Consider the following 25,609-nt stretch of genomic DNA (forward strand, 5'->3'; position numbering starts at 1 on the left):
CGAGAGAATATGCCCGATTTTGTGCAGCTTATCACACAGATGAACAATTCTTTGCTAGAAAAATTTGTGACTTCTTCCCGCCAGACGGACTTGATGTCTTTATTCATTCGCCAGAACAGCTAATAAAATTATTGTTACATGTAATAATGAAGATACCTGTACGTAATTTGCTAATTTTAAATAAACACTATTGTATATCTTGCTAAGACTTTTAAATGGAAGTTATTGGACATATATCTTGTGTGTTAATAAATGTACATAAATTGTATAAATCACTTCACCGTTCCATTGTTTTTTTTTGTTGGCACTCTTGCGGGGAACTCCCAACTTCTCGGACTTGGCAACTTCTCGAAGTTGGCACTTTTGGGCCAGTCCCTCGAGGTGCCAAGTCGGGGAAATTCCACTGTACCTCCTTACAATGTCCACTTTCCAATGCTTCTTGTACAACTATGTCTATCTGCTGTTGATGCTTTTCAAAATCATCCTCTTCACTCAGTTTTTTTTTCCTCTTGATCTGTTTCAGACATCTCTGCAGGGATTTCTAAATCTTCCATTTCCACATTCTCCACATCGCCGTCAGTATCAATTCACTGTTTGTTTTGTCACTGTCTACCCTCTCCAGATTTTTTTCAGTCTCGTGCAACTTTCTTTGATACTATGTCTTCCTACTTTTGTGTGCAAAGCATTTCCGGCTAAATGAAGACCACTCTTTTTTTTTTTTTCCTTCTCCTCTGTCAATTCTATCCACGACATCGTCTTATAATCATCCGTTCCTTCATCACCATACCTGGGCTCCCACGAGCGACTAGGTGCCTGCTACTGATGAAAGTCGGAATGCATTTTGAGGAATTACATCACAGGCAAAGAAGTAGGTTTGTGTCAAAATTGAAATAACACAGCAGGCCTGAACAAGTGGCCTTTTACAAGCCTGGAACAGCATGTAAGCACTCAGTCCGCTGCACCCGCATCAAATTTGAACCCTATTAATCAGACAAAACATCAACAAACAAACTAGCCTGTTTGCTGTTCCCATCTAAACACATCGCTCATAATACAGTATCCGGAGCCTAGATTCAAGTCTCATGTTGTGCATCGATTTGTCTACTGTCTCTTTAAGTTCTGGTAATGCCTATAAAACTACACTAATACTTGCTAATTTCCTTGCCATACATTCAATATATACAAGGTCCTCCACGAGTCTTGGATAGCTGTAATTAAAAAATAATAAATAAATAAAAAGCACACAATACAAATTAATAAAAGCATCTAAATGCACACTCAGCAAACCTCAAATATGTTTAGGACAACAGTTCTGGGTACCTGTGTTTGCTGACGAAAGCTACAACTCTAACTGCAAGTTATCACCTCATGGGGTATATTTTACAATGAAATGGTGCAGAGCAAACAGACTTGTCCCTCACGATGCAAAAACCTTCACTTTCTTATATATTTGGCACCATGGAACAAGGTGTGAGATTTTGAAAAGAAGGTTCATGCCAGACATCTGTCAAGAGCTTCCAGGGTCACGTAGCTCCAAAAGACCAAAAAGGTAATGGTCTTGTAATTACACTATTTGGGACAGTAAGGCACTGATTATACCAAGTTAGATAAATGCAGTTACAAAAAAAAGAGAGAACATGAGAGTAGAAGAGAGGTACAGGTAGAAATGCAGCATAAAAGCAAGTGCTCATTATTTTCCCTCGTTGGGTCCATTAAATTACTTTTTATCTGTTACGTTGGACAACTTTCAACAAGACCAGATTAATCCCACCATGACAATACTAAATCTGTATATTCAAAACTCGTAGAATCAATAATATATCCTTTTTCATGTTGTCAACTTATTGCAACAGGATTTGATACCACCTCACACCTCTTTTGTTGAGGATCCTCGTCTCCCTCTTTCACAACCTCTGATTCATCAGATATACAGCCTGCAGGCTTCAAGGAAATCGCAACTGGGTTCTTGCGATCAGGCAATATTCTAAAGAAGGCTTCTTTCCAATCTTGCAATTCCAAAAACTTCAGGAGTATCTCAAACACTGCCAAAGGTAATGGGCCAAAAGCAGTTAATCGTGAGGATTATATAAATAAACCATTTAAAAAGACAGTTGCAGCCACAAAGCCAGTTCTCGTACTGTACTTACTTGATTCAGCTTGATATCTGGCCTACACAATCATAACAATTGCAATTTTGGAAGACAGCACGGTGTTTTATGCTGAGTATTTTTTGGTGTCAGAATTCACATGAGTCTATTTGTACTGCAAATATGATCACAACTTGTTATACTCTAATGTTATACTTTACTTTAATGTATTTCCCAGGGCATCAAAGTTTTCATCCTCTTTCAGGAAATACGGTAATTGTTTAAGATGCACACTCAGCCAGTACAGGGTATCATTATTAAAAGGCTCGTTTGTCAAAATATCATTGCTGCACGACACAACAGCTGTCATTCATTGGCAGGCGATCATCACACACACACACACACACACACACACACACACACACACACACACACACACACACACACACACACACACACACACACACACACACACACACACACACACACACACACACACACACACACACACACACACACACACACACACACAGACCATCAAACTTTAACAGGCGAAATGCTTTTATCGACCAGAAACATCGTAATGATTTACCTACCACCGGCTTTGTTATCTCTCTTGCTGCCATATATTTTCAGATAATACATTGAAGCAGGAAATACATGTTTATGGGTATTGATTACCAATGCCATGCAGATATTATTGCAGTTTGTCGGGTTTGTCCAGTTGCTTCGAATGCTGACGAACCGCATCAAAATGGTCATGATAGCCGACTGATTTGATCGTTCTGGGTCAGATCACGGACTTGTTCGCACCTAATCCTAAAGGAACCACAGATCCAGCCAACCATCACGCTGATCGGTGCTGTACTCCTGTTGTCTCATGGGACCGCGAGCGGAGTCGCTGGGCATAGGCACACAGCCTTGTTCAGGGCGCTAATCGCTCGAATCACGATCAGCAACCCTCAAATGCACTCCGAGATCAAGTGGTTTTTTTATAATGTATTTGACACAGATGGGGCGAGAATACAATTGGAAGCAATACAATACTGAAAACCACTACCTCAAATATGCGCCCATGAGTCAACGAATAAACAGAAGATTCTTAATTAAACTAGAGTTCATAATAACCTTAAATATATTGATTTTTAATTCATATATTGAAACGAGATTCCGTTTAATGAACGGAAGATTAAATCACACCTTACCCCATGCAGTGTTCAAGTATACAATTCCATTGATATAAAATAATGATTTTAAAGGACGTATAAAAAAAAAAAACTTAATTCCGCAAGATTAGCACCATTGATGCACTTTTACACCACCTAATTTAACACATTACATGAGTTATTTGTGCCTGTTGTTTGTATCCTTCATGATGCCCTTAACAACAGTAAGTTTCCCATTTGGAATGATTTTCCATTTTGTTTGACTGCCAGGCAAGCAGACAGGAAAACATTATCTCGTTCTTCTCTGTGCATTTGCGATAAGCACAAATTCAAAGGCAAAGTATTACTAAACTACAGGTTAATTTTCTGATTCATGTTCTGATTCGTGTTCAAAATGCAATATTCAGTTGAAATTAAAGTTGTTCCTCGATCATAAATTGACGTTTGCAGACTTACAGAAGGATGGACAGAGAGTGAACCAAATGCTTAATACTGCTTTTCGCTTCGCGTTCATGGGGTAACTACTCCTTAAGATCTCTTTCATATGACAAGCGATAGAAAGGACAAGACAGAAATTCCCTGGCTGTGCCCGGTAGTGCAACGTGGAGGAACCTTGACACGGCTCAATCGCCCAGGCAGGCACGGTTTAAACATTCACAAGGCAGCAGCTCAGGCTGATCACAACAGGTTGTGGATATTTCGGTGGGGGTGAGGGGACAAGTGCTGAGCAGCAGGGGCATCTGTTGTGCCGACCATGCACAAAACCCACACAGCCTTTCACTGCAAGCAGGAACGGCCCTAAACCAAACGACGTCCCAGATAAGGGGCGTCTTTGGGGCACCCTCTCCATTTTTTTTGTATACTTTGTCGAGACTCGTATAGTACTCCATGCAGTGTTCAAGTACATAATCCAAAATCTCATTCGTCTCACCCCCGGTTTCCCCCATCTTTATCCCCTCTGGTTACACTCCTCCCCGTAACATAGCTCTGTGTCGGCTGCCCTGCACCGATTGGTGTTCCAGCCATCAATCAAGACACGCCCCACCCTTGAGCTTCGTGCAAGTTCTATCAATATGGCAGGGATGCACATTTTTACCGATCCCGCGGCTTCACGCCAAAACTTGTGTCCAATGGCCTGGGGTTCCTATTTAAATAACATAAAAGACAGATTACAAAGATGAGAACATTAAAAAGCGTATAAAAGGATGGCAGTTTTGGACACACACATTAAGAAAGGGAAGACAGCAGCTTTCCACACATAAAACGATGCTCATCTTGTATCACAATTAAATTGCATCACACTTATGGTGATAAATGCAATACAGGAAATAACTATCCTACACAATGAAAAGTTACCCACTTATAAGTCATTCCCACAACAATATGTACCCTTCAAAATTAATAATTGACATGCATTACTCTGCCTTTCATAAACAAAAGTTGAGGTCATATTTTTAGTCGAATAATTAAGTGAATGATATATGTGCCTCAAATGGAATACAATCACTGATGGGGAATGAAAAGTAAACTTTAGAGATCAAAAATTTTGTCGATACCAAGATAAGCAGAGTAACGAATGAATCATCTTTTATAAGTGAACTCCAGATCCGACACCACACAACAGCTGATCAAAGCAAAATAAAAACAGCATTTGTCAAGACTTAACGTGAGCTGGTAACGACATGCACTCCAGATTTCACGATAATTGAACTTCAAAAAAGTTAAAAGTTTTTGAAAGTTAGTATTCAAATCACAAGCTCAAATGAGCTAAGATCCTCGTCCTCTTAATGATGACGTCATAAAAACGAATATGACGTCATTGTGATGTATCAGGTTTGCGATAAATTATCTGTGCTCATGCCCGGCTTGATTCCCGCAAACAATATTCAAACAGCTTGCCTAGTTTCGGAAATAATGGTATAGGCGATTTCTAATAGCGGCGATATTATGACGTCAACTTTTTTTCTAGGAAGAATTTCCAAAATCGGAGATGGTTACTGTCTGCGCGTGGGTATTTTTACATATATATGCCAAGTTTCAGGAAGTTTCGATGAAAAGTGTAGGCTGTGAAACAAAAAAGTCCACAAGAACAACAACGTGAGTAAGACTTAGAGATCCTCCATGAGGATCTAAAAAAGTTAACATTTGCACCCAGCTATCTTTTTGTACCCAGGACAGAGAGAAGCTGGCTTTTAATTCAGTCTAATCTTCACATATACTGGCTCTTTGTGTCTCTTTTTGTTTGATGCCATTAAAAGAAAGAGACAGCAGTTCCAGAAGCTCCCTACATACGTCATTTGCTGCTTTTGGCATGTTTTGTTTGATTGGTGTTTGTTTACATTTTAATTTGTCTTCATGTCTGTATGGTGTGTCTATTTATAAATAAAATAAAAAAGAAGAAGAAACCAAGAATGAGATGATGCTTACAAGACAAAAAAAAAACAAAAAAACCTGAGTCATTGCAAGGTTTTGTTAAACTTTGGATGAATCAATGAAAGGTTTTCAAAGGAAAATATAAACGGTGCACACGTACCATGATTAACAGCAAGAACCTTGCGGCTGCTCATCTTGACGTAAGAGTCAAGGGGGAGTTGGGCGTGTGCAAGTCCCAAACACTCTGCTTTCTGTAGGCACACTCCCTGAGAGATACAATGGACATTGGTAAAGAAACAAAACTTTACTAAACATCCAACTATAAACTATAAACATCGCTTAACAATCCTCAGCTCGGATTAAATTCAAACTTTCGACATCAAGCTTGTAGGGAAGGGGGGGACCAGAAAAATAAATTCATTGGTTGATGAGGGTATTCCGAAAAGTTGTATCACCCCACTCGTAACTTCCTATGGAGGGGTGGTACAGACACTCCATAGGTTTATTCTATAATATAAAAGTTAATTTATATATTTATTTGTTTATACTGTATGTGCTTCAAAAATTAAAAAACTACTGATGACTGAACAGAATTTTTCATGTTGCCAAATGGTGTGCCAAGTATGGTTTCTGTCTGGGTAGCATATCTGGGGGAGGGGGTTCAAGGTGGGGGGTAAGACCACATTTCTCTCGATGTAAATTAGGTTAGATTAGGTGTGGAAGCATGTGCTGGAGGAGCCCTAACCATAACCCTAACCCGAAGAGTCCGTTCCCTTTCCCTATCTGTAAAGAAGTCTGGTGCGTGGCACCATAGGTTTTTATTGTCATTCTATATAATTATTAATTTATTATCGATTCAATGTCCTCCCTTTCTTTCCCACCTCAACCCGTCGTCGCCTCCACTGTCGCAATCACCATCCCGTTAATTTGCTTGGGAAATAAACCCATTGGTTTTGCGATGGTTAAGAGCATCGTATGCTTCTTGCGATTCACACGCAAAGATGCCATTGTTAGAACGCAGTCCAAGGGAGTAAAAGCCAGCTCGGTCCATCCGTCCAGCATCAGCGTTAATCGGCATGGACACAACAGTATTTTCAGACAGCCAAACTCCAAATTGGTTTTGGCTCAAGCTCAGGACTTGGTTTAAACACAAATCTACTGCATTTTGTAGTGGGAAGATCCATGACTACGTAAAATTTTCACAACTTGAAAGGATTCCATGAAAAGTAGGCATAACTGTACAACTATGCATCAGAATAGGAAGGGAGAGAGGGGTGGGTGGGATAACACCTGTTAATTGGCCAGGTATGCCTGGTGTTGGCTTCATGGTTATGGTGGTGGGCTTGGGATCTGAGGATCCAGAGTTCAAATCCCACTCAGCTTTTGAATTGATACCAGGTGTGGTTGACTCTGCCTGTCATCCTTCCTAGGTCGTCAAAATGAGTGCCAGCTTGCTGGTATCCTGTGTCGGAGAGGCGAACTGTCCAGGATTGTGACCAAGAGCCAAGGAGACTGCTTAGGCAGCACCAACACTCTGCACAGAGTATGGTCCCAATGGATGGATGGAATCGGCCTGGTGAGGGCTGGACCGTGGCGGCACAATTTCCAAAAGGCCAATCACACCAAAATGTGTGTGGTTAACGGCTCTATATCATTTTTGGCCCCATCTCTCAATGGTGAAGAATTGCTTAAAATTTTTTTCTCATATCCAGATCCAGATCTTCACCAAAATTGAATCAATTCGTCCTTGTCAAACACCCAACCCATCCACCAAGTTTCATCTGAATCCATGCATGTTTTGAGATATAGTGTTTCTATCATTTGTATCACAATCACTCAATGGCAAAGAATCACTTAAACTCTTGTTGCCTGATCCAGATTCACATCTTCACAAAAATCTAATCAATTTGCCATTGTCACACACTCAACCTGTTCACCAAATTTCGTCTGAATCCGTCCACAACTTTTTGAGATATCCTGCCGACAGAAAAACAAACAGACAAACAAGCAGACGGGTGAAAACATAACCGCTGGCCACTTTTGGTGGCGCAGGTAATGATGTAAAGATCCCTTTGTAGGTCATCTGTAGGGGTCTTCTCATATCTTTTAACGTGGGGTAATAATATCAATCCTTACTTCCAATATCCTTCGAAGCAAAAATAATACAAGAAGAAGTAGAAGAAAAGAAAACAAATAAATAAGAATAGGGCCCTCTTCAGACTTGGCAGACTAACTTTACCACCAGCAATACAGTTTATCTCCAACATTCAAACCTCCACCTGGTTTATATGTCACAAAATGCACTGTCAGGTGGCAGGATAGTTCCTTTGGTACTGTTCTTGTTTCATAACTGTCTTGTTCAAAATTTGATCATTGTCTGTTTTAAAAAGGGATCTTTATTAATAACAGACTCAAATATGGCAGACCCATAATCCCAAGCTGAGAACAATATATGCACACCAAATGAGCAATATCAGATGCAGACAGGAACAGTGTGGCAGTGGTACAAAGTTGCTCATGAAGATGTGCCATTTGTCATACATTTTCTCTCTGACGACTGGATTGCAGTGAATTAAACATTTTCAATCCTCTGTGTACCTATATATACCTTATGGTGATTATGATCGACCAAGCCTCCGATGACATAGCAGTGTGAAGGATGCAATTCTGACAGGACATGTGGTGAGTCAGACGTGAGATACACCAACTCATGACACGGCAGCACTTCCTGCACAGGCTGTGAGCACAACTGGATGCCCTGATGCAGGTAAACAGAAACTAAAATGATTCAGCAAATAATGGGTGGTTAAAACACAATATTGACAAACCCAAGATCCCCCTTGTCATCTCGATGAGGAAACTCATGAAGACGTGCAGATTTGAATGGAGGTGTTCATTCCATTTTCACACATTTGACATTTTAGAGTATTATGATCAGTCGGCATTTGATATGATACTGCAAGGCAAATTATTTGGCTACCCCTCCTTCACTCCGAAACAAGCCAACTTCAATAACAGTTTCAAGTGGGAGGGGGAAGGGAGGGGAATTGTAACTGAAAATTACAGCAATAAATTACATCTTTAAGAGCTGGGAAGACATATCATTTTTGCTAAGAAGTTGAGTTGAGTGTTTGTTTTCTCATTCCATAATATATAAACTCTGAAAGATTTTCAAAGGGGGGGGGGGGGTGGTGGGATTGATCCCTCTTATATTGCTTGGAATGGGCAAGGAAAAGTTGCTGGATTTTAAGATTACTGGAAATGAGCAAAATAATCAGTTTGCAGTTAAGTGTAAAGATATAGGTGCCATTGTAAATGTAAACACGTGTGTGTGTGTGTGTGTGTGTGTGTGTGTGTGTGTGTGTGTGTGTGTGTGTGTGTGTGTGTGTGTGTGTGTGTGTGTGTGTGTGTGTGTGTGTGTGTACACACTCGTGTGCAGGGGAAGGTGAGAAAAAAAACCAATTTGGGGGGGGGGGAGGGAGTTAGAGAGCTACATACTCTAATAGATCACCTGGGACATACATCTGAACGATAAGTGATAGGATGATATAGGATTTGATAGGATATGAGGGTCATAGAATAAGAACAACAAGATCGGAAGCAGCAAACCCATGATAAAGCGTTTCTGGAATCGCCACCGATAATGTCATTCAACAGAGCAAACACTTTGAGAAAGCTCTACCTCCATATGGGCCAGATGGTATAAACCTTGGAACTGTAAGGAAATTTACATAAAACTAGAAGGACGCTTGGTAGAGTGCATACCTCCGCCATGCAATGCCTGATCCAGCAGAACATATCGGGCCCAATAACTTTTTGAGATATCGTGCTATACATTGGTTTCGCATCATCTCTCAATGGTGAAGAATCACTTATAAAATTCTAGTAGCCAGATCCGGATCCAGATCTTCACCAAAATCTAATTCGTTTGTCCTCGTCACACACCCAACCTGTCCACAAAATTTCATCCGAATCCGTCCACAACTTTTTGAGATATCCTGCACACAAAGAAAGAGACAGGGGTAAAAACATAACCTGCATCTACCTTCGGTGATGGAGGTAATAAGTAAGCAGAATCGTAAGACTGTTAATTATGCCTCTCAAGTTTGGTGATGATGTATGAAGTGGTGAGAGAAAAAGAGAGGGAAACAGAGAGGGAAACAGAGAGGGAAACAGAGAGGGAAACAGAGAGGGAAACAGAGAGGGAAACAGAGAGGGAAACAGAGAGGGAAACAGAGAGGGAAACAGAGAGGGAAACAGAGAGGGAAACAGAGAGGGAAAAAGAGAGGGAAAAAGAGAGAGAAACAGAGAGGGAAAAAGAGAGGGAAAAAGAGAGGGAAAAAGAGAGGGAAAAAGAGAGGGAAAAAGAGAGGGAAAAAGAGAGGGAAAAAGAGAGGGAAAAAGAGAGGGAAAAAGAGAGGGAAAAAGAGAGGGAAAAGAGGGGGAAAAAGAGGGGGAAAAGAGGGGGAAAAAGAGGGGGAAAAGAGGGAGAAAGAGGGGGAAAAGAGGGGGAAAAAGAGGGGGAAAAGAGGGGGAAAAGAGGGGGAAAGAGGGGGAAAAGAGGGGGAAAAGAGGGGAAAAAGAGGGGGAAAAAGAGGGGGAAAAGAGGGGGAAAAAGAGGGGGAAAAAGAGGGGGAAAAAGAGGGGAAAAAGAGGGGAAAAAGAGGGGGAAAAGAGGGGGAAAAGAGGGGGAAAAGAGGGGGAAAAGAGGGGGAAAAGAGGGGGAAAAGAGGGGGAAAGAGGGGAAAAGAGGGGAAAAGAGGGGGAAAAGAGGGGGAAAAGAGGGGGAAAAGAGGGGGAAAAGAGGGGGAAAAAGAGGGGAAAAGAGGGGGAAAAGAGGGGAAAAGAGGGGGAAAAGAGGGGGAAAAAGAGGGGAAAGAGGGGGAAAAGAGGGGGAAAAGAGGGGGAAAAGAGGGGGGAAAGAGGGGGAAAAGAGGGGAAAGAGGGGGAAAGAGGGGGGGAAAAGAGGGGGGAAAAGAGGGGGAAAGAGGGGGAAAGAGGGGAAAAGAGGGGGAAAGAGGGAAAGAGGGAAAGAGGGGGAAAAGAGGGGGAAAAGAGGGGAAAAGAGGGGAAAAGAGGGGGAAAAGAGGGGAAAAGAGGGGGAAAGAAAAGAGGGGAAAAAAAGAGGGAAAGAGGGAAAAGAGGGGGAAAAGAGGGGGAAAAGAGGGGGAAAAAGAGGGGGAAAAAGAGGGGGAAAAGAGGGGGAAAAAGAGGGGAAAAGAGGGGAAAAAGAGGGGGAAAAGAGGGGGAAAAAGAGGGGGAAAAGAGGGGGAAAAGAGGGGGAAAAAGAGGGGGAAAAGAGGGAAAAGAGGGGAAAAGAGGGGGAAAAAGAGGGGAAAAGAGGGGGAAAAGAGGGGAAAAGAGGGGAAAAGAGGGGGAAAAGGGGGAAAAGAGGGGGAAAAGAGGGGGAAAAGAGGGGGAAAAGAGGGGAAAAGAGGGGGAAAAAGAGGGGGAAAAGAGGGGGAAAAGAGGGGAAAAGAGGGGGAAAAGAGGGGAAAGAGGGAAAGAGGGGGAAAGAGGGGGGAAAAGAGGGGGAAAGAGGGGGAAAGAGGGGGAAAAGAGGGGAAAAGAGGGGGAAAGAGGGGGAAAAGAGGGGGAAAAGAGGGGGGAAAAGAGGGGGAAAGAGGGGGAAAAGAGGGGGGAAAAGAGGGGGAAAGAGGGGGGAAAAGAGGGGGAAAAGAGGGGAAAAGAGGGGGGAAAGAGGGGGGAAAGAGGGGGGAAAGAGGGGGGGAAGAGGGGGAAAGAGGGGGGAAAGAGGGGGGGGAAGAGGGGGGAAAGAGGGGGGGGAAAAGAGGGGGGAAAAGAGGGGGGGGAAAGAGAGAGGGAGAGGGAGAGGGAGAGAGAGAGGACAGACAGAGAGTGCTTTTATTAATAAAGATATTTAGAACTTGAACATTTGCATCGCAAAATATTAATTTTATGATAAAGCAACATTTTGTCCAAGTAAAGAATAGTGTAAACAATTATGTTTTCTTTCTTCATCGACTGAGGAAGCTATCAAAATGAAGTCCACAGAGTACTACAAGAAACAAAAGTTCAGTTACTGCTCGTCACATCTACAGATTCTGTCACTGGTTCTGTTTTTTGATCTACCATACTCTATTAACAGAGTGTTGGTGATGCCAAAGCAGTTTTTGGCAAAGGTTACACTGGGTGGTGTGCCATTGTCTTGTCAGTGTTGCTGGTGATCTTTTGAACATGTAAAACACCGTAATAGCGACAAATAAGTGAAGCAAAACCATTTTAGCTGATGTATATCAGCAAATCATCTTGTTGGATACAGGATATATAAATAGAATAATTTTCAAAAGGGTTATAAAAATAAGGAAATACATACAGGAAGGTAACAGGGGCGGGGGGGGCAGGGAGGGGGAGAGGGAGAGGGAGAGGGAGAGGGAGAGGGAGAGGGAGAGGGAGATGGAGAGGGAGAGGGAGAGAGAGATTGAAAAAAAGATTTTAAAAAAAGACAGAGGGAGAAGAAAATGGTGAAAGACAGGAGATAGAGAGAAGGAAAGAGAGAAATCGAGAGAGGGCAAGAGGGAGAGAGGAAGAGAGAGGGCAAGAGGACGAGAGGGCGAGAGGGAGAGAGAGAGAGGAAATAGAAGACAGGGATGGAAAGGAGGGAGAAAAAAAGAAAAGGGAAAGGAGGGAGAAAAAAAGAAAAGAAAGATAAGCTTTGAGCTTACTGTGAAACTCACCTTCCAGTTAAGGTAGCCATGATCACGTGTGTCCATACTTGCTTTCAGCCTGGCTCCATGGCTCGTCAATAGCAGCTGGAGACACAGAGATGAGTCAATATGTAAGAACCACAAGATGCAGGAAAACTGTGTGTAAAGATAAAGTTCGACAGTGGGGGTTAGTTTGTGTGGTGTTTCCCACTTGCATATCTTGTTCAGGTTGCTGGGATCCCCGGTTCAAATCCTAATTAGGGCTTCAAAGCATGGCTGAAGCTCTATTGAAATCGTTAGTATTATTATTATTAAAGGCGTTTTTATGTTCTACTGACCGATTTTGTGGCGGATCTGGAGGGAAAACTGTTCGATGAAATTGAACGAAACTTAACAGGATTATTACTCACCACCTGAAGTTTATACTATGAAACATTTGATGACGTAGGTCACGTGGTATGGCGGCCATATTGGATTTTATCCAAAACCTAAAAACATCTTCTTCTCCAGAACGGATAACACGACAGCCTCAATCTTTTGCACACATTTGCTAAGTTCCATGGTAATGTTAATTTGGTCGAAATCGTTACATAATTAATATGACTTAAAATGATGCGGATTCGCCTCATTAAATATGCAAAACATGCAAATGAGAGTTGAAAAAATTGAATGACAAATTTAGATAGCACATAAACAGGGGACTCCAAATATGTTTATAGCATGTCTGGACTTGACCCCAGTGAGGCCCCAGAGCCCCCCAAAGTTGAAAATCACCCATTTTTGACATGTAAAATGAAAACCAAAGAAGATAGACAAAAAGTGAGCACACATTCTGGAAGATATTTTAACGTTCTACAAGTTCGCCATTTACATTAATATGCAAATGTGGAGTTATTGGACTTTTTGGGGGACTTGAAAATTTGTCCAGCCTCGATTTGTCCAATGTGAAGTTTCTTTCTCTATCATGTATTGTTGTGGGCTTTTCAATCCTTCATTGATATAACATGAGGGACCCCGAAGCTGGACCCCATTGCAGACTTGAACTAACTTTCTAACTCGGAAAACCCATATCATGTGACAGGGTGATGGTGTTGAAATTTGTTAAAATGGAGGCACGCCTTGAAGCCCGGGATTACTGGTTTACCAGTTTTAATTACTGTGTTGATTTGTCTATAGCGTTTCATTATATTTACAAACAATGTAAAAGTACAATGACATCTCCTTATGCCCTTGTCCTGCAAGTGATACAAGTGCAAGCTTCATTCGCCTAAGATCAAACTGAAAGGGGGGGGGGGGGTGGAGAGAAAACAAACAAACAAACAAAGGAATCCTCTCCTCTAATCAACATATGGTGGAGCCAGCAACATTCCTCAATAAAAGAAAGTACTTAAAGGAAATTAAACCAGTAATATTGCTCATAATAGAAAAAAAGCAAAACAGATGAAATTCAAAGAGCTGTCAGTCAAATGATGAACAGAAGGAAAGAAAGAGAGAAAGAAAGAAAGAAAGGAAGATCATGCAAAGCAGTACCTGTGCTGGCACAGCTGCTCGCCTGTTCTCTGCGTAGCACCGCTGTATCTGCTTTTGCAGTTTATAGATGTCCTGGGAGAGAGACAGGAAGGCAAACAATGGGCAGGTAACCTTTGCCTCCATTACAATAATAATGAACTCAGATACATGTGTGATATTAATTTCCATGAGGTAAATATATATTAAGTGACATCATCGGTTCAATAATGCTTCTTCATGGAGTCTTCTTTAGATGTGCATGTGCCACAGGGTGATTTCTCTACCCAACTTTGCAATAAAATTATGTTAACCGAAGTAGTCAGGGTGTAAGTGGAGGTGTGGTGTCACCTGAAAGGGGAATTTATGCGGGTCGTATATTTCTGTAGCCGATACCCTTTAGAATCGAGATGCAGGATCTGCCTGTTGACCCCTCATCTCGGGGGCAAAATTGTAATTTTTCCTGTTTTATTGTTGTACCCAGACACATTTTATGAATTATTTTTAGATCCTCGTGGAGGATCCCTAAGTCTTACTCACGTTGTTGTTCTTCATCTTCTTCTTGTGGACTTTTTTTGTTTCACAGCCTACACTTTTCATCGAAACTTCCTGAAACTTGGCATATATATGTAAAAATACCCTGCACAGACAGTAACCATCTCCGATTTTGAAAATTCCTCCTAGAAAAAAAAGTGATGACGTCAAAATATCTCCGCTAATGGAAATCGCCTAAAAATTATTTCCGAAACTAGGCAAGCTTTTTGAATTCTGTTTGCGGGAATCGAACAGGGCTTTAGCAGAGATGAATTACTGCACATATGATACATCACTATGACGTCATATCAATTTTTTATGACGTCATTCCTATTTTTTGACATTTTTTGTTTCACAACCCAGAGTTTCCATCGGATCTTCGTGAAACTTGCCATGTATATGCAGAAAGCCCATGCGCAGGCAGTAACCATCTCCGATTTTGGAAAGTCTTCCTAGAAAAAAAGTTGACGTCAAAATATCGCCGCTAATGGAAATTGCCTATACCATTATCTCCAAAACTTGGCAAGCTGTTTGAATTTTGTTTGCGGGAATCGAACAGGGCATTAGCACAGATAATTTATCGCAAACCTGATACATCACAATGACGTCATATTCATTTTTATGACGTCATCATTAAGAGGACGAGGATCTTAGCTCACTTGAGCTTGTTTCAATAGTGCATACAAGGTTCATTTGATCGATACATCAAAGAGCTTTCCAATGGGTGCAAACACTTGACCCAACATAGATTTTGTGAGCACATGTATGCTTTGAAATCCCACATAAATTCATGGGTGAAACTGCAGATGTTTTTTTAAAAAGGACAAAAGGAGATTTTCCTCGGGGGGTCCAAGGGTATGCTCCCACAGAAAATTTTGAAAAATTGACGTCAAAATATGCATTTTGGGGGTGATCCTAACCATATTGTAACAAGAAAACTATGCAAATGAGTGATATTTGGGGAAGATTTAAAAAAAATTTCACCTGAACATTCATTGCTGGAGTCTGGTGTTGGCTGTATGGTTAGGGTGGCTGGCTTAAGATCTTAGGGGGTCTTGGGTTCGACCCCCTCTCCTGCTATTGAATCAACACCAGGTGGGTTGACACAGTCCGTCATCCTTCCGAGGTTAGCAAAATGAGTAACAGGGAGCACTGCATCAGCGTTGGCCAGCGGTCGGAGTCGTGAACCTACAAGTGATGGGAATACGTCTGGAAGGAGTAAAAATACCGCAAGGCAATGGCAAGTTGCTGAGGTACTTCGCTGAATAGCCTTCTGGAACCCAGGAGGGCCGAAGGCAAGAATGTTGATGAAGGGTCCAAGGAGAAATCGAGCTACACCAACCCGTGTAAAGCAACACGAGACGTGCAAGGTACCACAAAGGAAAAGAAGAGCTCTCTACACTCGAGCCACAAGAAGGTGCCAATATCAAGGGAAGAATTGTTCCCAGCAAAACTCCACGATCTTTGTAGAGTGGAATGCGTCTGACTGACATCAACAAATGGCAGTCATTCGTGCCCAAAACTCTAAGCAGGCGGATCTTTAGCGGAGAAGGAGAAGATGTCCAAGGCGTTTGGAATCCGAGTCAATCCTTTATTCCACCCGTGACCGAACAACCCGCTCGTCTCTCTTCCGGTTGTATCCGGTTCCGGAAAACCCCCGATCAACCCAAGCTTGAGAATATTTACATATTATAACATGAAAATGATGCTGCTACAGATCACAATGGCACGCAAGTTCTCCTCGACCTCTTGTGGGACGATTACAGAAGAGCTCTAGCGAAGGATAAACAGTAATTCCCGTCTCGTTGAGCACACATATGCTCGGAAAGATCCCCCAACCCTCCCATAAAATTTCATGCAGTTTTGAAGAAAAACTCCCCTTTCAACTGTTGTAACGAAAGGATTATGGGACCTGGGTCAAAATGTTTCGCTGAGTGCAAAGGACAATGTATCCACAATAAAATGCATAACTATGATGGAAATTTTAATGTGTATATGTTGTTTAAAAATAGAAAAAGAAAACCATATCTCATTGCAGACGAATTACAGTTTTGCATGTTTAATACAATCGGCACACTTTTTTCCATTACTGTAGGAGGTACATTAACAAACATGGAATCATTGGATGTCTATTTGTAAGAGCTTTTCAATGAGTACAAACATTTGACCCAGTATACATTTTGGAAGCACATACATGTTTGGAAGGAAAACCTATCCCTTAAATTTCATGCAGATTTGAATAAAATGTCGCTTTTCAACTCTCTCATAATAGTAACATCTCATGTTAGTGCAGCAGATAACTGCAAAATACCCCTGGAATACTTCGGTTTGTGATGAAAGCATGAAATTTGGCACAAATACTCTGTTTGGTCTACTGTGTTAAAAAATGGCGCTGGCCATGAAAAAAAATCAAATCGAAAAAAAAAATCCAAAATGAGTCAGTACCCTCTCACAGTGGAAGATGGCGACCTAGAGATACTGGAGAAGTTTGTCATACTGATGTATGACAGGTCCAGCAGTGCTGCCACTGTGGACGAGGCCAGGCTTGACATGTTTGCCAGAAAGCAGAGGCCTTACGAAGTCATTCCACCAACCAGAGCAGCTCTGCTCCAACACACCAGACGTGCTGCCTACCAGGCTGGTTGTGTGCGGGCCCAGGCAACCCAATGTCAGCCAGAAGCAGAGAGCCCTGCTGACTGGGGATGGCAGTGGTTTGGTGAAGAATGGCAGGTCTTCTGGACAGCCAACTCTCCCATTTCTCAAAGTCCACTAATTAGTTGATCCCAAAAACCTAGGTATAGATCCAAAAATTATGAGTCTATGTCTATTATTTCCTGAAATATGAGCATTGTTTTGGTTTTGCAGCAGACATCCTGGATGCCATCTTTGTTACAACCATGCTGTGAGGTGTGACATTACAAAGAATAATCATGCTAAAATCTTAGACACAATAAAAACTTTGGTTTACACCCTTAATGTTGTGTTTTGTTTCAAATATTTAGCTGCAGAAGAGGAATTTTCTGTGCATGTGGCGGCCATCTTGAAAAATGGTCGCCATCTTGGAATTTTGCGTGGCCAGCGCCTTTTTTGAAAAAAAGTGGACCTCAAAGAGTATTTGTGCCAAATTTCATGCTTGCATCACAAACCGAAGTATTTTTGCCGTTATCTGCTCCACTATGTTGTTTGTCCAGATATTAAGCATTTATACGAAGGCCATCGTATCCACAGTAAAATACATATACTGTAATTACCTCCACCCACCTGAGGTGGACGGAGGTTATGTTTTCACCCCTGTCTGTCTGTTAGTTTGTGTGCAGGATATCTGAAAAAGTTGTGTTTGGATTCAGACAAAACTTGGTGGACATGTTGGGTGTGTGACAAGGACAAACTGATTAGATTTTAGTGAAGATCCAAATCTGGATTTGAGATTTTTTTTTCACGATTCTTCACTATTGAGTGATCGGACTAAAACCAATATCTAGTACCTTATCTCAAAACGTTATGGACGGATTCAGACTAAAATTGGTGGACTGGTTGGGTGTGTGATAAGGACGAATTGATTTGATTCTGGTGAAGATCCACATCCGGGCGGAGATATGCGCTCTACCAAATGCCCTTCTAGTTATATGATATTTTTGAAATATCTGGCTATATGGAATGTTTTTGCACATGTCCCAGCATCAAGAATATGTTTGTGGTGGGTGGGGGGGGGGTTAGATATCACCATAGAGCAGATAGGAATGTATGGAGTAGGATGGTCCTTGTACAAGTAGTTAGCCATCTCAGTGTACAAGTAGGGAAACGTTAGCTTAAAAATTGTCTTGTTTGTGAATATGAGGATGAGGCCTTTGCAGTCGTTAACCAGCAGTTTCAATCTCATGATTACAGTGTTCTTTTTGGGTTCAAACCTGTCAAAGAAATGGAGTGGTTTACCAGACATCAGGCATGAATTGATGCCAAATAAATTTTGGTACAATAATCTATTACACGTGATTAGAGTGCACCTTGTCTGGCATTAAATCTTCAAAGCCACAGTCGATTACGATTCGTACAGATTCAGCACATGCACTGGAATCTGCGAAGTGCCGCAGCCGTTTAACACGCTTGAATGCTTGCTCATCAGAGCCTCCGTCTTCCCTGCATCGCTTTTTCTCCCTCCGCCTTTCTCGACGACACTGCCTGAACACAAAGAAGGGTCCACATTGATCTTAAAATTTCAACGTCAAATGAAATATTTATCATTTCTTGTCAAAGTAGCAATATGAATCAAAAATTATTATACATGTGCATTGTGCTCCACCAATGAAATACTTTTGAAAATCATTTGAAATCATTGAAAATCCATAAAACCTAAAAATATACATATTTTAAAATGAACCAAGTAAATGCAACATGACTGGATGTTTCATTTGACGCTTGCTTGGCTTGCTTGGCTTTGCATTTCAACACTCCACATCCGAATTTGCAATATCCTACCAAAAGTTATAAGACACAACACCACATGAATATTATCAATCAAACAATGAAAAATAATTGAAATCACGCTCTCTTGTGTTTTATATTGTTAAAATTTGCCATTAGCTGTTTTTAGGGAATTGAAATTCAGAAGAGCACCTTTGAAAAAGGAGGAGTGGAGGGAATGCAGTACTATCTCTGCTTCGGGCTGGGCTCAGCTTCGCTGGATTCTCTCAAATCTCAAGCTCTCAAAATTAATGGAATCTCCTGTGATGAGGCCGAAGCACATGGTCTGCCACTCTCACAGTTCAGGCAGGTCGGTAGTCTATTTTCTAATATCCATTCTCGAACATTGCTCCCTCCAATCTGGCAGTCCTCTCGGATGCATCGAGCAACTCCCAGTCCAGGATGCAGAGGTTGCACATGTTCTTACAGTAACCCCCTTCTGGTTAAACTTCCAAAATCCAGGCCGACTGCACACTTCAACTCTTTTATTCCTCGCTTCTTCAGTCCATATATCCACTTGCCAGAGGCTGTTCTGTCTTATTCTTCCCTCTCGGACTTCAAGTAAGCAGTGCACCACCATCTTTTGTGATCCCCAATTCTGATTTCTGACCCATGATCTTTATTTCCCCCCATTAATTTTTCTAACCCAAACATCTTACTTGCTTGTATCAGTGTTTCCTCCCATCCTCCCCTTCATCTTCATCGTTTCCTATTCGTTCTTTCCCTTGATGTTTGTCCCACTAACAGTTGTACCTTGCTCTTCCATGAGCCTCACTCCAATTTTTACAAAAAAACAAAAACATAAAATGCAATTAGATATTGAAACTAGAATGGCCTTCAGTAGAGCGCAGACCTCCGCCAGACTAAAAAATTTACGTCTTGTATCCCACTGAAAGGCCGGATCTGGATCTGGACCTGAACCAAAATTGAATTGGCTTGTTCTCGTCACCTAACCAACCCATCCACCAAATTTTGGCATAATATATCCATAACTTTTTGAAATATCATGCTGCATTTCGTTTTTCGTCCCATCTCTCAATGGTGAAGAATCACTTTAAAAAAAAAATTTAAATTCTCGTATCCGGATCAGATCTTCACCAAAATCTAATCAATTCTTCGTCACACAACCAACCAGTCCACCAAATTTTGTGCGAATCAGTCTGCAACTTTTTGAGACATCATGCTTTATATCGCTTTTTGCCCCATCTCTCACTGGTGAAGAATCAATTAAATCCCTGTAGCCAGACCCGGATCTGGATCTCTACCAAAATCTAATCAGTTCATCCTTATCACACACCCAAACTGTAAACAACTTTTTGAGATATGCTGTTCACAGACAGACAGACAGGGGTGAAAACATAACCTCTTTTCACCTTCGGTGGCAGAGGTAATAAAAACCTAATCATTAATCATTAATCAAAAACCAGTATATCATAACTGTATACCTACTTTTGCAGCCCCCTGTATATATATATATATATATATATATATATATATATATATATATATATATATATATATATATATATATATATATATATATATATATATATATATATATATATATATATATTGTTGTGGTTACCAAATTCGCAAACCACCATTCAGGTCCCTTAGGTGAGATATCTCGGTAAGTACATGTGTAGTTAGGCCCAAACCCGTTGTCTAGTGGGAATACATGTCATTTATGCGTGCTGCGACTCTTCAGGATAGCCGTTTTTCTTTTACTATCTTTATTTTGGACCAACCGCCATTGTTACCACCACCAACCACAACATCAACCACCCACCGCGGCGCCGCTTCACGTCACACCTCGCAACCGTCGCATCGCCACCGTTCTTGCGCCGCTTGTGGGTACCGGTGTTGGACTCGTGCAGGGCGCGCGCCGAACAGCGTGTACAAAACCACGGATTTTCCACTTCAAAAACGGATCAAAAACGACACACGCCCACTTTTGTTCCGTCCAATCGGTGAGCAAGGGGCGATTTGGCCCCGCCCCCAGGGCGTTGGAGGGCGATCGATATATGCAAATTTATGGATCAAAAAGCATTCACGCCCACTTTTTCTCGGGCCAATGGGGAGCGAGGTGAAAGGTCGAAGGGAGGGGGTCAAAGATGAGAGAGCGAAGCCACGGGGCTGATATAAGCGACCGTGTTCGTCAGTCAAGTAAACAGAGAGTTAAGACTTCGCGGGCGGTGGAGTTGGGAAGAAGGAGCAAGAAGGAGCTGGTCGTCGTCGTGTGCGTTGGAGTCGGAGCGGAGGGGACGGAGCTGTGGAGAGGCGGCGAGGGCAGACGCTCGTCGCGGGACTCGAGGCAGAGTAGGAATCCTCTATACCCCGAGCATCAGCAACCCCCCTCCTGTTTCCTCCTGCGCTGAGATAGTGCGACCAAGGGGGCCCCTTTCCCACCCCCTACCAGACACTGCCCGCGAGGCCCGCGGAGTTGAGGCACCATCGCCGCTCCGCGTCTCATCGCCAGACGGGTAGGCCCGACCCGGTCTCGGCCTCAGGCCCGCCTCATCCTTGAGGGTTCTCTTTTCTTTTCCTTGGTTTTGGGTATGTGTTGTCGGCGCCGTCTGTGAAGTAAAATTGTATAAGTGTTGCCGTGTGCTCGCGTAATCGGTATTAGATCTGCATTGTCGCATTTGCTTTTTGTGTAAATTGCATTGTGTTTTTCTTTTCTATGTGCTTTTGGTGGAATTGAATATGTGTGCTTTCCGTTCAGCGCGAATAAATGTGCTTTGTGTTGAACTGTTTCCCGCTTCGCTTCGTCATTTCTTTCATTGAATCCTCATCTTGCTTCACGTAAAGGGTTGGTAGTGGGCTGAATACGCCCGATAATTAATCGAACCGTCGAGGTCGACGAATAACACCGCTCGGTTATCCCGATAGTACGGAACGGGTCGCTTAAGTGGCCCGTGTCCGAAGCCGACCTGCGGCGAGGTGCGATCGCCCGGTCTACCCTCCGTGTGGGTACTTAGGTAGGTCGAATTTGGCGAGCAACGCTATCCCACGCGGGGGCTGATTGGCTCGATCGCGGTGAGACCGAAAGGTCCACCCGTGACTGGTTCCCGGCGTTAGTCCGAGAGGGTCACGACTGGATTGTCCGTCCGGTGGGCGATGTGCCGCGATTCGAGTTACGTGGCCGTCAGCACGCCGGCGGGCGCGAATCCGTAACAATATATATATATATATATATATATATATATATATATATATATATATATATATATATATATATATATATATATATATATATATATATATCAGTACATTTCTATATATGTGAACCAAGTAATTGCAACATGACAATGGATGTTTCATTTGACACTTGCTTGGCTTTAGTCATTATTGCATTTTACTACTACATCTGAACTTGCAATATCCTACCAAAAGTTATGGGACACATCTTTACATAATTGTGGGATTTGCTCACACGTGTGGCCGTTTTATAAAAGCATGATTATCACAGTGTTAAATAGTAATCAGTCTCATTGCTTAGTTATAAAAGCATCAAGTTCCAGATAAAGGAGTTAAGAGTTCGAATTAGGGGTAATAATCTGCTGCTAGAGAGTAGGCACAACCATTGGGAGTTTTGAAGCTGTCCTTTCAATTCTGGGTAACGTCAGAAGACGTGAAAGATAACAGGTAACATCAACCGTAACCATCAATCTGGCAGAAATCACATCAAGAAGGAAGAAACTCCTCTGATGAATTATTCTGCAGAACAGACACGACGTGTTTTGGCACATCAAAACACAATGTGCTGAAAAAATTTGGGGAATCATTGGGATGTCAAGTAAGAACCAATAAAGTTTGTTCAGCATTGTATTCCCATGAATATCACTGAGGAACAGTTCAATGGTGGCCTTTCCTCACTGTGGTCAATATACAACTTCAGAGGATGCAGTGAAAAGAACAGACATCTTGGGAACTTGAAATGTGGAAATATCTTTTGTGAAATTACAAAGTCCTGGTGTTCTAGTGTTACAAAGATTGCTCAATTCTAGTGAAAATGTTTGTGGAGTGTTGGTTCAACAATTATAGGCTCAACAATGATGACAAAATCTGAAAGAACCAAGGGGACATCATGTAAGGAACGGTTGAGAATTCCACCTCTAACTTATAAAAACCTGGTTGTAAGTATTTAAGTAAGGGGATGCCTGCAACATTGGGCGTCACGAGGTGGGGGATGGGAGGGTGGGCATGTACCGCCCCACCTTTTGGAGGAAAGTTGGCAGCATATCGATTCCCCTCCACCCCCACATTTTTTCGGTCGAAAAACAAAAATTGTGTACCTGTATACTCACAAAGGATTACAAAGCAGTTTTCGGTGCAATTGATTTAATATAATTGAAAGTTTGAATGAGCAATTAATTACTTGGTGAGTGGAATATTAATAGATGATGTGCTTTTCGGGAACCGTGTTTACCTGAATGCCATACGGCTCAAACATAATTAATTACATTCGGCCGCAACTTCTGCACATTGCGTAGTGCTCCATAGCACACACGGACTGGCACTTGAGAGCACTCGATGCCAACACTTGAGGGCTTGTCTCGTTACACCATCATCATCATAATCACTATACTAAAATGTGCAATTTGGCATCTGTCCTTGGTCGATGCATTTGGTTGCGAGTTATCCAATCGCAACCAAACTTGCCAGGGGGGTTAAGGGACTGTCATAACTCATCAGACGAAGGTTGTAGATACTTTAGTCCCCAACCAGGGGGTTCTGGAAGAAGAGGGAGGGACAACAAATTCTCGATGTAAATGTGTAGCACTGTTTCGCATGGGAGAGCATATGACAGATCTTCCATCTCGATCGGTTTTGTTTTAATTCCACATTTTCAGACATTATTTCCAGTCCACGACGTTGCCTTAGGCTGGACTGAAAAAGATCCAGAGGAATTCTTATGTTTTATTTGCTTTTTCCGTCTTAGAAAAACGCTGGCAGCTTGGAACGTCATTTGCGATGTACAACTGCTGTTCTCACCACTTTCTCACCAAATTGGATTTTAGGTCATTTCATTGTTGTTCCGATTCCTTTCTTGCCTACTTCGATGATTTTTTGTCCCTATTCCTTAATTCTTTTGGACTGTACGGTGCACAAAATAAAGTTGACTCCCCACCATCCATCTAAAAATAACTTTCCCAGAAAAGGTAGCACAAGCGAGGAAGGGAAGGGGGAGGTGGGGAGAGCGACACCTCACGAAACATTGCTAAACACTGTGAGAGGGGTGAGGTGCGAGGAGAAGGTGAGAGAGGGAGAGAGAGGAGGGGGGGTGGGGGGGGGAGAGAAAGGTGAGGGGTAGAGGTGGTATTAGCAAAGAGAATGATATGTTTTGCTTAAGGCCCTGTCACACCTTGACGATTTAGCCAGCGTATGCCTGACGCATGAAAAATTTTGCGAAAACGCTGGCACACGTCGAATACGTTATGGGTAAGTTTGTATACTTTAAGAGCACGCTGGCATACGTCGTAGTACGCCGAGCTGTTAGACAAATTTTCCATGCTTGAAATTTTCCGACGTATGACTCACACGTTCCACATACGCTGGCCATAAGTTGTAGGCACGTTATGCGATCGTTTACACACGTTACGTGTAAGTTACTCATAAGTCGAAACACGTCGAGGTAATGGTTAGCGTACCCGAAACTTATTTCTAACCTATGAGTAACGTGTTGTGGGCACGTTACGCGATCGTTGACACACGTTACTTGTAAGTTACTCATAAGTCGAAACACGTCGAAGTAATGTCAAGCGCAGTGGTTCTCAACCTTTTGTAGCAGCGACCCCCCCCCCCAACAAAAGAAAAAAAAAAAAAGAAATAAAGAAGAGGGATCTTCTTCCTCTTTACAGAAGAGGGGGAGGGGCATCTCCATTGTGTTGGGATCGCTCCCTAACTATTACATTTAATCACAGCGCATCTAATCGATTTCTGCCCATTAAACAATGGAAGGTGAGCTATCTATGGAACAAGCACTTATCGACATAATTGACTAAGGGAACCTTAATGTTGTGTGCAATCGAATTACAAAAATTCGAAACAATATATTTGTTTGTTTATTTGTTTTGATAACCTTCCCGCGACCCCCAAAAATAATCTCGCCACCCCTCAGGTTGAGAACCATCGGTCTAGCGTACCCGAAACTTATTTATAACCTTTGAGTAACGTGCTTTGAACCTATGTGTAACGTATCTCCAACGCACATTGACGTATTTGACGTCTTCCGGACGACCACAGAACTTACTGAACGTGTTTCTAACTTACAGCTACCGTATAATGGCGTATTGGCAGCGTTTAGGGGAATTGCTAGAAAATATGGGGTTCACACAGGAGGAACTCGTCAGTTTTTCAGACTCCGTGGTGAGTACATGTCCATGTCATGGGAGAGATGGAGGATCCGGCAAGGCTGAGACGACAATACCTACCTGTCCTCCAACATCAACATGACTTCATCGATTTGACAATGAACTAGTTGCGTGCCAATAGAGCCAGGAGAAGAAGAGCTGAACGGAGGACAAAGAACGAGGTGAGACCATGGATCGGGAGGCGATGGCAGTTTGGCATATATGACCTGCTCATGGTGGAACTCCGTAACGAGGACGAAGCAGCCTTCACCAACTTCCTCCGTATGCCCCCAGCGATGTTTGACGAGCTGCAAGCCAGAGTGGGTCCAAGGATAACCAAGCAGTACACCTTCTACATGGATCCGCTTGAGCCTGGCATGAGGCAAGCACTGACTTTGCATCACCTTGCCCCTGGCAACAAGTATGCCTCCATGAAGTTCGGATGGAGGGTCCCTCAT

The 25,609-nt window shown here is 42.4% G+C and overlaps 1 protein-coding gene across 4 annotated transcripts in view; it reads right to left on the bottom strand.

Moving 5' to 3' along the window:
• The window catches only part of ADH5 (alcohol dehydrogenase 5 (class III), chi polypeptide), a 94,759-nt gene that overhangs the window by 54,807 nt on the left and 14,343 nt on the right, over positions 1 to 25,609 (bottom strand). For 3 of the 4 annotated variants that reach the window (XM_085898964.1, XM_085898961.1, XM_085898963.1), the window contains exons 3-8: positions 18,339 to 18,513; positions 13,825 to 13,896; positions 12,325 to 12,399; positions 8,235 to 8,384; positions 5,787 to 5,892; positions 1,874 to 2,042 (exon numbers count right to left, since the gene is read on the bottom strand). In XM_085898964.1, the coding sequence (XP_085755090.1) occupies positions 1,874 to 2,042; positions 5,787 to 5,892; positions 8,235 to 8,384; positions 12,325 to 12,399; positions 13,825 to 13,896; positions 18,339 to 18,513 (747 nt within the window). Of the gene's footprint in view, positions 1 to 1,873; positions 2,043 to 5,786; positions 5,893 to 8,234; positions 8,385 to 12,324; positions 12,400 to 13,824; positions 13,897 to 15,318; positions 15,346 to 18,338; positions 18,514 to 25,609 lie in introns of those variants that run through there. The other variant, XM_085898965.1, reaches the window with a different exon arrangement.

The sequence above is a fragment of the Eptatretus burgeri genome, chromosome 10 (assembly GCF_056783735.1).
Source record: "Eptatretus burgeri isolate ZD-2024b chromosome 10, Ebu_testis_v1, whole genome shotgun sequence".
In the NCBI taxonomy this organism is placed as follows: Eukaryota; Metazoa; Chordata; class Myxini; order Myxiniformes; family Myxinidae; genus Eptatretus; species Eptatretus burgeri.